At 35.0% G+C, this 12,318-nt stretch overlaps 2 protein-coding genes across 2 annotated transcripts; one reads left to right on the top strand and one right to left on the bottom strand.

The window, feature by feature from the left end:
* Window positions 1–3,876: 3,876 nt before the first annotated feature.
* Window positions 3,877–7,632, bottom strand: LOC9329593 (receptor-like protein kinase HSL1). The gene is made up of 2 exons (XM_021011687.1): window positions 4,848–7,632; window positions 3,877–4,580 (listed from the first exon to the last, which is right to left on the bottom strand). The coding sequence occupies exons 1-2, from the start codon at window positions 7,432–7,434 to the stop codon at window positions 4,177–4,179; spliced, it is 2,991 nt and encodes a 996-aa protein (XP_020867346.1). The 5' UTR covers window positions 7,435–7,632; the 3' UTR covers window positions 3,877–4,176.
* Window positions 7,633–9,700: 2,068 nt separating this feature from the next.
* On the top strand, window positions 9,701–11,819 carry LOC9326838 (cytochrome P450 705A5). Its single transcript, XM_002893485.2, has 2 exons — window positions 9,701–10,883; window positions 10,974–11,819. The coding sequence occupies exons 1-2, from the start codon at window positions 9,981–9,983 to the stop codon at window positions 11,625–11,627; spliced, it is 1,557 nt and encodes a 518-aa protein (XP_002893531.1). The 5' UTR covers window positions 9,701–9,980; the 3' UTR covers window positions 11,628–11,819.
* Window positions 11,820–12,318: the final 499 nt, after the last annotated feature.

Raw genomic sequence — 12,318 nt, 5'->3', positions numbered from 1 at the left:
GCGTGGACGTCAAGTTTATGAATGGTGTATATACATACGTTTGCAACAAATAATTAATAATTACATTTTTCAAAATTTTGATTATGACTATTTTGAATCATTTTTAACTTTTTCTAGTTTTCACAGTTGAAATATTTAATGTGTTATAGCTAGCTAGAGTGGTGAAAAATTGTTCAACTGTGGGATCCAACCACAATTAGGAAAAACCCCTTCAAGAGAATATTAAACTAAATAAAGATATGGAATTTATAAAAGAAAAAAAAAGAAGAGAAAGCTAATCTCTTCAAAATCAAGAAAGGTGACGAAAGATGGAGTGTCGTTATTGAAACTCATTTTCTTGTCCTTACTATTAGGGATAATATTATCTCACATTGGAAAGGACAAGAGATCTTGATTAGTATATAAGATGTATGGGCCTCTCCTCATTGCCAATTGGTTTTGAGTTGGAAACCCATATTTGGGATAATATTATCCCACATTGGAGAGGCCCATATATCTTATATACTAGTCAAGATCCCTTGTCCTTTCCAATATGGGATAATATTATCCCTAATACTTACTATTTTAATTTTTGCCAATTTTATTTATTTTTTTCTTCAAGATATCATATGCGGATATGCCATAACATGATCTTGACTGATCCTTTAACAGATTATATTAAAAAAAAAAAAAAAAATCCAAGAACAAGATCGTGTGATGAATTATGCAATGGAAAACGTTAAGTTATGCGCCCGATTATCATTTACAAAATATATAATAGATTGAAGATAAAATGTTAGATCATATACACCACCTATCATTTTACTTATAGAAACTTGAATATATATGTTGGACCAACTTGGTGAAGCCATAAGACCATATCTTCACGCACAGAACAAACTCTCGTGTTAAGCAAGTAACCTATACCCAAAATTCTCATATTTTGGCTCGTTGACAATGGATTCTCCACCAATAGTTATTAACTTATATTTTTCTCAATCTTGTCTTAACGGAGCCCTAATATTGATTTTTTTAAGCTCGCCACAATATTTTGAAACGATCTATAATTAATTAGAATGGTACAACCATCGATAAATGTTTACGAGGAGGTCAAATATTTTTTGTTAATGCTATGGGAATTCTGTTTATTTGCGTAAGCAGTCGAGTCCTTACACATGATCCTCGATGGAGATGCGAAGCTTCTTCAACAAGAAACTAATAATCTCAGCCCAAAAGTAAATTATGAAAAAAGACAAATGCAAAGAAACGAAACAGCTTACTGAGAAAGCTTTTAGAAATGATTAATTTTGTATATTTCATCCATTTTAATTTTCAAATAGATCTGTCTTTTCATCCAGTATATACTATACTTCTATTCAATTGTATTCTATTTACAAATATGTCATTAGAATTTAATATCAAATAATCAATCGATTTTATTGTTTTAAATGTTTTATAAGAAAAATATTTAATTAACATAGATCCTATTATCAAAATTAACACATTACACTATATATTATAGTATTACTATAACTTCTCGAAATGGCAAAATGGTGAGACCAAAGTTATGTCCTAGCAAGTATCAAATATTTTTTGTTAATGCTATGGAAATTCTGTTTATTTGCGTAACTAAATGGTAGCAATAGTGGTTTCTATTTAAGGAGGAGTTATTATGTAGGTTTAGGACAGAAATAAATTTTCTTCGATCGCGAAATTTATTAATTCACTTCATTCTAGTTAAAATGGTGTCAAAATTTGAAGTCTATTAGAAAATTTGGCGAGTACTCTACTCGACAATTTCACTTATCCTAGAAAGAATCAATCGAAATATCGAATGGTAAAAACTTCCGATAGACGTTTTCTTAGTTAAAAAAATAGAGTATATATAATTTTTTTAGTAAGTCAAACGTTTTCTCTCTCTTTTTTTCCTTAGTTAATTGAGGGTTAAAAACGTGATTTTCTCTTTAATTAAGTAGTAAGTTTTTTAATCCTATTTTAAAAACTTCTGAGTTAAAATTGTTGGTCCGTAATTCTTAATAGTTATACTTTTTACCATTAGTGTAATTTTTTTAATTTTCACACACGTAGTATGAAATAATTAAATATAATAAAGCATAAGGGAATTAGGTAGATAACATTAAAAATTTATATTATTTCATTTAGTAACTAATTTTTTTTTTCTTACTTTACGGAATTACAATATAAACTAACAAATTCATGTGTGACAAAAATTATATACCACCTATATAAATTGTGGTATATAGACTAACAAACTCATGATAAATAATATCCACTATATAATTTTTATTGTAATTCCAAATTCACTATATTATATAGTGGATTATACCACCCATATAGATTGTTAACATTCTTAAAAATTGTGAAAATATTTATAAATCCGAAAAGTTTTCAGAAACTTTTTTTACTAGTTTTCAAACATTTTACAAGTTCTTAAGAAGCTTGACAAGTTGTTGTTTATCCCATACATATATTATCTTCAATTTTAAACATATACCAAAATCGTCTTTTGTCTTTCCTAGTCTTTGTAATGGGCCTTTGACAAATTAGAGAATTGAGAGAGAATGAATAGTCGTTATGTAAGACTTATTCAAAAATGTGGAAACAATGTGGGTCCGATAGGCCCATTTAAAAGCCATATGACCCTAAGGTGCGAGTGTGTACCGTGTGGTGTGGGTCATAATGACACTCAATTACTCTCATATGTATTAATGATGTACATGATCATTTCGCAATCCTGACCTTATCTATTGAACTTTGGTCCCTTAGTCCCTACTATGCTTTCCATTATAATACTTTGTTTCTTCTAAATAATTATACCACCCACGAACTATCTTACTCATATTATACCAACCACTAGCAAGACTACTATACCAAAATTACTAGAACAAAGTTGCATCACATATAAAAGAAACTTCACAAAACTATCAAAATAGAATGGAAAAAGAGTGATACTTATTCTAGCAAAAACAAACAAGTTATGTAGAATCTCTCTATGAAACTCATCATGAAACAAGTTGAACAAAATAAACAAAAAGGAAATGCAAAAACAAAGAAAACAAAATTGAGAAATGATTTAGAGAGTGAAAGAGACAGAGAGACAAGGCAAAAGATGAAGGTGAGGTGTCTATGTCCCTTAATTGAATGATAACAATGTGGGCTGGCTTCAATGCTTATTGGACCCACTTTTAATTTCCTCACCCAACAGCTCATATTTAGATTCTTTACCTATTTATGTATGTAATAACTAATAAGTAATACCTTAATGTAAATTCTCTACTTAGATAAATCTTAGGTAATGTAGTCAGATGTCAATATTTTTGTTTTGTACTCAAACAATAGAAGTTAGCTTTTAGTTTTTAATGTCATAACTTAATTGCAATCAGGAAGTTAAACGTTTACATAATCACTACTGGTCGATTTAGATGACTTAACTACTTTTTTTTTTTTTTCTCTTTTTGGAATTATATATCTTTGTTAAAAATAGTTGTCGAACTCCAAGAATTTAAAGAATGAGATATCAAAAATACATACGTAGTTTATTGTACTAATCAGACTTCACACAAGTATCCGGGAGTTAGAGATCTTTTAGCAGGAAAGTTGATATTAGTCAAGTCTGATGCTCAGGCTCATGTACGGAGAGAGTAAGTAAAGGAAAATAACACAACCTGAAATTTAAGAAAATAGAAAAGTTGGTTTGAAAAAGTTGAGAATTTAAGAGCCATGTGAATCTACAGTGACATAAAACTGTACACGAGCCTCCAAAGAGTTCACTAAAAACGAGAGAGAGAGCCCAATGCTTTAAAAGATTCAAACAGACATGTTCCTACAAGAACCTTGAATCTGTTACCCCAAATATGGAAACTATTTTAATTCATGTTAACGCCAGAAAATCGTTTTCTTTTTTCATTTGCATTTACTAAAAATAAAAACTCTTACAAAACCAGAGTTTACTAATATAGCTTTATACAGTGGAGAAACTGAAACACTGAATTAGAAACTTTTTTTTTCATATATTATAAAAATATAATTCAACATTCTCTGATTCTCTCTTTTAGACCAAAACCCTAAAAAAGGGAGGGAGAGAATCTTGATTCAATGCCCTAATTCCCAGCTTCAAGCACCAAAAATTGAGAGAGCTTTTTTGGGCAAAAACACTTTTCTTTCTCCATTTGTGTCTCAAGCTACACTTCCTTGGTCTGAGGTTTCTTCGTTGTAATAAGGTGTTAATTTGCCATCCTTATCGTCTCTTGTCTTGTGTAGGCTTTCCTCGTCTCCACCGCCAATTTCTTGCAACATCTTAACCACACGCCTCATGGAAGGTCGGTTAATGGGCAACGGACTCGTGCAGAGGAGTCCAACGTTGAGGATTTTGCTTATCTCATCTTTGAAACAAGAGTCGAGTTTCGGGTCTATCACATGCTCTATGCCTTTTTGGTCCAATGTTGTGCAAACCCATTTCACCAAATCTTTTTCCCCAAGTTCTGGATCAACCGGGCGTTTCCTAGTCACTATCTCGAGGATCACTACCCCGAAACTGTAGATGTCGCTTTTCTCGTTCACACGAAGCGTGTATGCGTATTCTGCAAGTAGTTTGAAATGAAAGTTATGGAGGGAAACAAACAAACAAACAAAAAGTTTCAAATTCCATTAATGGACAAGTGAGAAGTTGTGGAGCCATGATTTCAGACATGTCTCAATAGATAGTGAATGCTCATTTAAGTCTCAACTAATAAAACTTAAATGTGGTTCCATCTGAATCTCCGTGCAACATGTACAAATGATCATTACTACCTTAAGCGAAACTGTTGATTAATCAAAGCACATTTAAGTTGAATCATAAGACTAACCTGGTGCGATATAACCACATGAACCAGCAATCACTGACATCGACTTCGGAGCTTTTCCGGTCAAGTCGACGGCTTTAGCCACGCCAAAATCAGCAACTCTTGCACCATAATCTCCATCGATCAAAATATTGTTCGACTTAATATCTCTATGCACAATCGGAGGAACACAATCATGGTGAAGATACGAAAGCCCCTCAGCCGCATCTAAGATAATCTTAAACCTTGTTTGCCATCCCAACATTCCTCCTTTACTGCTATGAAGCAGATCTCCCAAGCTACCATTAGGCATGTACTCGTAAACCAAGAGCTTGCAGTCTCTTGTGGAACAGCAACACCATAGCTTCACAATATTCTTATGCCTAATCTTACCCAATGTCTCAACTTCAGCTTCAAAAGCCTCATCTTGAACTCCAGGTTTGTTACCTTTCTCTGGATCACAATCTCCAGTTTCCTTAACAGAACCTGTCCATAAACGCTTAACCGCAACAGTTTCTCCATTGGTGAGTACAACCTTGTACACTTTACCCGAAGCTCCAGCTCCAATCACATTGTCTTCATCCAAGCTTTCGAGAATCTCGTGCTCACTGAACCCAAGTTTGTGGAACGACATTAGAGTCCACTTGGATCTTTCCATAGCTCTTGCTTTCTTGAAAGTCCTGTACTTGAAGTAGAACCAAGCAACACCCGCAAGAAGCACCATCGCAGCAAGTACGAAAATCGATCTAAGAAGCCACACATAGCCTCTCTTCTTTGCTTCATTCTCAGAGCCACACAATCCCTTGATATCCCCACACAATCCCGGGTTCCCAAAGAAGCTATTCTTATACATATCTTTCGCTAAAGAAGGCGGTAAGTCACCCGATAACCGATTATACGACAGATTCAGCTGGTTTAGCTTCAAACTCTGCAATGAAACCGGGATTTTGCCAGAGAACATGTTACCAGACAAATCAAGATAGTTCAAGACTGACAAACTCCCGATTTCATCTGGAATTCTACCCGAAAATTCGTTATCGGCTAAGTTTAACTCGTTAAGCTTCTTCCAAGATTTGATTCCAGAAGTTAATTCCCCTGAAAACTGATTACCATGAAGATCAAGAGTACCTAATTCCCCAAGCTTCATCAAGCTATCAGGCAACGAGCCACTGAACTTGTTTCCACTTGCCGACAACTGATTAAGATTGTCCAACGACCCAATTTCCTCCGGCAACGATCCGGTGAATTCATTATTGGAGAGAATCAACAGCGAGAGATTTGATGCACCTCCAATGGACTTTGAAATTTCACCGGAAAACGAGTTGTTGACGAGCTCAAGCAAGTTAACATGAGGCAATCCCCAGAAACCGGTAGGAACTGAACCGGAAAACCGGTTATATGCTAACCGGATACGTGTCAAGCTCTTGCAATCGCTGAAACTCTCCGGTATAGCGCCGGAGAAAGTGTTGTGTATAATTAACAACTCCTCTAGCTCTCCCTTCGCACACAGATCCGCCGGTAATTCGCCGGAAAATTCGTTTTCCGAAACATCCAACCATCTCAACGGCGAGTTTCGACCGAGGTCTTTTGGTAATTCGCCGGTTAACCGGTTTCCGAAGATCCTCAGCTCGTACAAGTTCGGAGATAACGCTATACTCGCCGGAAGTTCACCTTCTAGATTGTTCTCGTAGAGATTCAAACTCTCCAACGGCACACGGCAAAGCTCGTCAGGTATTTTTCCGGTTAACTGATTCATCGACGCGTCGAGAAGTCTCAACGACTTCAAATTCCCGAGCTCCGGTGGAATCTCTCCGGTCAACGAGTTGTTGTATAGCTCAATCTGAACGACGTTGGTCAAACCACCGAGCGAAGGAGGAATATGACCTACAAGGTCGTTGAGCGCAAGGTCTAAATCAACGAGTTTACTGAGTTGACCCAGCGAGTCAGGGATCTGTCCGACTAAATGACACTCAGTGAGCCACATAACCTCGATATTCGTCAAGTTTCCGAGCTCCGGCGGGATCCGACTCGGTTTAAACGGGTTATAAGAAAGATTCAGCATCTTCAAGGAGCTGATGTTGCCGAGAAACGGAGGAATCGTCCCGTCTAAGAGATTGTAGACAAGAGAGAGAACTTCAAGGTTTTCAAATTTGCCGAAACTCGCCGGAATGTCACCGGAAAAGTTGTTACCGGTCAAATCTAAATGCACCAAGGACGGAATATCGGCAAGAGTTTGTGGAATCTCACCGGTGAGGAGATTCTGAGAGAGATCGAGAGTTTGAAGACTCTTACAAGCAGCGATGTTGAGAGGAAGAGTAGAGTTGATGGAGTTATTGTACAAGGAGAGATGAGCCAGATTAGAGAGACGACAAATGACGGAAGGAAAAGGTCCGGCGAGATTAGCACCGGAGAGGTCGACGGAAGTGACGGAGGAGAAATCACCGGCGCAGGAAACGCCGGACCACCGACAAGGAGAATCATCGTTGGAGTTCCAGGAAGAGAGATATGAGTCAGGGTCGTCTAGAGAGAGCTTGACTTGTTGAAGAATAAAACCGTCTTGGTTGAGAGAGAAGACGGTGGGAAAAAGAAAGAAGAGAAAGAGAAGATACATCTTTCTTCTTCTCCGGCGGTGAAGCGACGGTGGTTGTGTTGAGGAAAGAAAGAGAGAGAGAGTGAGTATGAAGAAGAGAGTGCTTCTCTTGAAAGAAGAGAATAATAAGAAGAAGGAGAGAGTCTAAAAAGCGTTGACCGGAGACAGGTGAATTATCGTGACTCTGACTGAGAGAATGCTATAAAAAACATTGTTTTCTACTAGTATCATTTATTTTGTTTTGTTTTTCTATATCGATTCTCTCTAATTATTCGTTTGCAATTATTAGTATCTATGTCGAGTTTCCAACATTGTATAATTATCCTCTGTTTATCTGTTTTAAGATTATGCTGATTATAAAAGAGAATGTTACCAATAATGATGGTCTTAGCTAAATAGCCCTATGGAAATCTTCTTTTTTGGTACTTTGTTGTGTAGCAGATTAAGTGTGTTTTTTTTTTAATTAGTAGAGTAAATGTGAAAGTTTTAAAATGGCAAGGGTAAAAGAAGTTTCGGTAAAACATTAAATTTGAAATGTAGACAGTAGATATCGGAAATTTTTGCTTGTATTTGGAGACAATTTCATGACAAAATATTCCGACAGTCATATTTATTATCGGCGTTTGTAAAGTTGTAAAGTAAGTACAAATATTGTTAGAACATAACAAAACTTTTAAAACAGAATGTATTGGAAGTTAATTTACTTGAAACGTAGTCTAAAGTCGATGTGAATTAAAGTAATTCTAATTCAGTTTTTAAAAGTTTATGCACGTCTTAAAGAGTATTAGGAGCATTGTATTAAGAGAATGTAATATAAGGTAGCATGTAGAAACGTGAAAATATTTTATTTTGCTGAAATGTATAATTTGTTTGAAGATACAAGAAACAATATATATTTTTTTTTTTTATAAACCCTATCGGCTGATCCGGTCAGCCCCAGTAGAAACGCACCGAAGTGCTTCAGAGTGGACTTCTCTCCGAAGAGCTACCATAATGCCTGTCCCGAGTTTGGAATGTTTTCCGACTAATGTCAAGGGTAGCCAGATCGCCTGTTACTGCACTACCAGGTAAAAGGCCCAAGCCCAGACTTCCCACACAAATGTGTTTTTTTGTTTCCAGCGTGGATCGAACCTGGGTTAGTTCCTTCAATCTTTTCCCCAATTCTCAACAACCACTGGACCACAGCTGTGTGGGCACGAGAAACAATATTTACAAAAATTTGCAAACAAAACATGAAAATATTTGGAAGATATAATAAGATATCAAAATATTGAGTTATTGATGAAATTGTAATATTTTCTAATGCAATTACGAATTTTGTTAGTATTGCAAAGGGAAAGATGGCACAAACTTGTATGGTTAAGGGTTGAGAAAAATTAACAACCCTAAAACGTAAGGAAACATCAAACATATTGCCTAATGGTGTAGCTTGGTTGGCTCTCCTTTAGTACCTCTCAAGCAAGAGTCATGAGTCATGAGTATATATATTGGTATTGCTTATCGATCTTAGAGATCTCACAGTGTTAAAAACGTTTTGATGTCAAATAAGAAGAGTTCTTTGAGGTTTTTAAATCTTAGATTGATGCACTAAACAAAATTTGAAGACGTGAAAATGTATCGTTCGAAACAAATTGTGTGTACACTTGTGTTCTTATTTTCACAACTTGGTTTACGTAAGTTTTTATGGCTAAACGACATCTTTAGCTATTTTATAGGATGAGAAAAAGAGTTGCACTAACTATACTTGTTTTCAAGAATTTTTTTTTGAAAACATGAATACGTTGTTGAATCTAGTTATAAATTTGTGTGTATATATTTGTTTTTATTTTTACAATTTGGATTTCATGTCCGTTAATCAATCCATCTCCACAGTTTTATGAGAATCATTACATTTACTTTCATAATCTCAATATTAGTTTATCAGTTGGAATTATTTTATTTTATTTTAGTTAATATTAATTTAACAAAATAATAAACTCGTAAAAGAACAACACAAATTTTGCCTACATATGTGTTAGAAAACGTATGTTCTAACATGTATATCGGTTTTGAGAAAAGCATACTTTAATCAACATACCCTTTGAATGATATTTAAAGAGATAGATGAGTGATATTTTGGAGATGGATTCCAAGCAGTCTTCTCTTCTCTAATAGTTTTTGCGAAACACACAATGCAAGTTGTTAGAAATCATGTATGGTAAACTAAACGGATTTCGATAGGTGTATCCTATAAGATCGACATTTAAAATATTACGTACACTACAAGTCTACAATAGCGGCAAACTTCTGCCTTTAAATCGCTATAAGCAAGTCTCTATCATCCTAAAACTTGTTGCTAGTTGATTGAAAGAGAAACCATCAAATATTTTCCATTACGTGTGATTGATTTCCTCTTATATATAATTTCACAACAATGTCACCTTTGAATTATTTAATAAAACTATAAATTTGTCACGAGTATTGTATATAGAAGCAACATTTGATATACTTTTGAGATATTTCAACTTCTTATATAAATGGTTTTAAGGTATTTCCCTCCTCATCGCTTATGAGCAACAATCACAGTAATGGTTAGCTTTGATCTTCTAAATTGTTTCATCTTTACTCTCATATTCCTCATCTCAACTCTTTTTCTCTTTGTTTTCTTCTATAAAAAAACAAATGATGGATTTGATTTGCCTCCAAGCCCTCCTTCTCTTCCCATCATTGGTCATCTTCACCTTCTCCTCTTTGCTTCAATCCACAAGTGTTTTCAAAAAATCTCATCCAAATACGGACCTTTTCTCCATCTTCGCATTTTCCATGTCCCCATTATTCTTGTGTCCTCTGCCTCAGCGGCTTACGATATCTTCAAGGCACACGATATTAAAGTCTCTTATCGAGGTGATGTTGCAATCGATGAATGCATTGTGTTTGGTTCTTCTGGATATTTCAGAGCTCCATCTGAAGATTACTGGAAATTCATGAGGAAGCTCATCATGGCTAGGGCGCTTGGACCCCAAGCGCTAGAGCGGACACGTGGTGTTCGTGTAGCTGAGTTAGAAAGGTTTCATAGAAATATACTCGATAAGGCGATTAAAAAACAAAGCCTTAAGATCGGTGAAGAAGCAAGGATACTCGTTAACAACACCCTCGGAAAAATGAGCCTTGGAAGTAGTTTTTCAGTAGAGAACAATGATGGAACAAAAGTCTCAGAATTTTCTATCAAGTTAGCTGATTTGTCTCAAATGTTTTGTGTGGCACAAATATTTCATAAGCCGCTAGAGAAGGTGGGGATCTCTCTTTTAAAGAAGCAGATTATGGATGTTTCACATAAATTTGAGGAGTTGCTAGAAAATATTCTTGTGAAGTACGAGGGAAAAATGAACGACCATCAAAGTACTGAATTCATGGATGCATTATTGGCAGCTTATCGAGACGAAAACGCAGAGTATAAGATCACTAGAAACCATATCAAGGCATTATTAGCGGTAAATGGTTATCCTATCATTGGTTATAATATTTCATTGAGATCCAAACGATTAGTACCATTATACTAAATAATAATTTGCAATACTTAGGAGCTATTCTTTGGAGCCGGTGAGTCCTCTTCTTCAACAACACGATGGGCAATGGGAGAAATCTTCAACAACCCTAAGATCTTTGAGAGATTGAGAGAAGAAATAGATTTAGTGGTGGGAAATACAAGGTTGATTCAAGAAAGTGATCTACCAAAACTTCCATACTTGCAAGCAGTCGTCAAAGAATCTCTAAGATTGCACCCGGTGGGAGCGGTCTTGCCAAGAGAATTTACACAAGATTGTAACATTGGAGGGTTCTATATACATGAGGGAACATCACTTGTCATCAATGCTTATTCTATAATGAGAGATCCTGATATTTGGGAAGATCCTAATGAGTTTAAACCAGAGAGGTTTCTAACTACTTCAAGATCAGGACAAGAGGAAGAGAAAAAAGAGCAAACACTAAAGTTCCTCCCTTTTGGCGCGGGAAGGAGAGGATGTCCTGGATTAAATCTTGGTTATACCTTAGTAGAAACCACAATTGGAGTGATGGTGCAATGCTTTGACTGGGAGATCGAAGGAGATAAAGTCAACATGGAAGAAGGTTCAGGATTAAGATTTTTCTTGGATTTGGCTCATCCCCTTAAGTGCACTCCTATTCCTCGAATCATAAATCATGAATCTTCTAATATGCAAATTTCAAATTCGTGAGTTCAAAATTTCACTTAATTTACAAATATATAACTATATAGGTTCAAAAGATCGTTATTGCACCCCTATGGTATATACATTATTTTTGCATTCGTTGATGTTGTTGAATGCATTTTCCCTATACTATTGTATTTTATTATGTTCATATTAATGTTAAGTTATTTATGAAAATCACATAGATCTTTGGTTAAATTTGTGTACTATCATATTTAGTAAATTTACTTAAACAAAATACATCATCAATTAAGAAAAAAAGAAAGGAGAGTTAATACTTTATAGGAGTCCACACCGAACGGATTGTTATATTTGTTTTCTCATTTGATTTTTGTTAACGGTTGTTACATTTAACTTACCATAGCTTGAACATATCTTTCAATATCATCAATAAGTTTTTCTTTTTTTTTTATGAATAAACTAAAATGATAAGCGTTAATAAAGGAGATTTAGAAAGTTTGTAACAATATTCTTTGTGAAACAAATTAAAATTAAATTTTACAACGACATTCTTTGAAAAACGGAGAGAGTAAAAATAAATTTTTAACATATACACATGTTTTGATTTTAAGGTTTCATCCATTAGTAAAATAACCAAATCATTGCTAAGTATTTAATATACCTATTATTCAGATAATGGCATCCTGCAGTGAAATTTATGATAGATAATAAATGGTTCAATTCTCCCAACACCGAG

Source organism: Arabidopsis lyrata (assembly GCF_000004255.2).
Source record: "Arabidopsis lyrata subsp. lyrata unplaced genomic scaffold ARALYscaffold_1, whole genome shotgun sequence".
Classification (NCBI taxonomy): domain Eukaryota; kingdom Viridiplantae; phylum Streptophyta; class Magnoliopsida; order Brassicales; family Brassicaceae; genus Arabidopsis; species Arabidopsis lyrata.
This window is presented reverse-complemented; position numbering and strand designations above follow the sequence as displayed.

Excerpts from the sequence above, each read along its gene's own strand:
- LOC9326838 (XM_002893485.2), top strand. The coding sequence starts at position 9,981 with ATGGTTAGCTTTGATCTTCTAAATTGTTTCATCTTTACTCTCATATTC. Across the intron at positions 10,884-10,973 it reads ATATCAAGGCATTATTAGCG|GAGCTATTCTTTGGAGCCGG; the intron begins GTAAATGGTTAT and ends TGCAATACTTAG.
- LOC9329593 (XM_021011687.1), bottom strand. The coding sequence starts at position 7,434 with ATGTATCTTCTCTTTCTCTTCTTTCTTTTTCCCACCGTCTTCTCTCTC. Across the intron at positions 4,581-4,847 it reads ATGTGGTTATATCGCACCAG|AATACGCATACACGCTTCGT; the intron begins GTTAGTCTTATG and ends AACTACTTGCAG.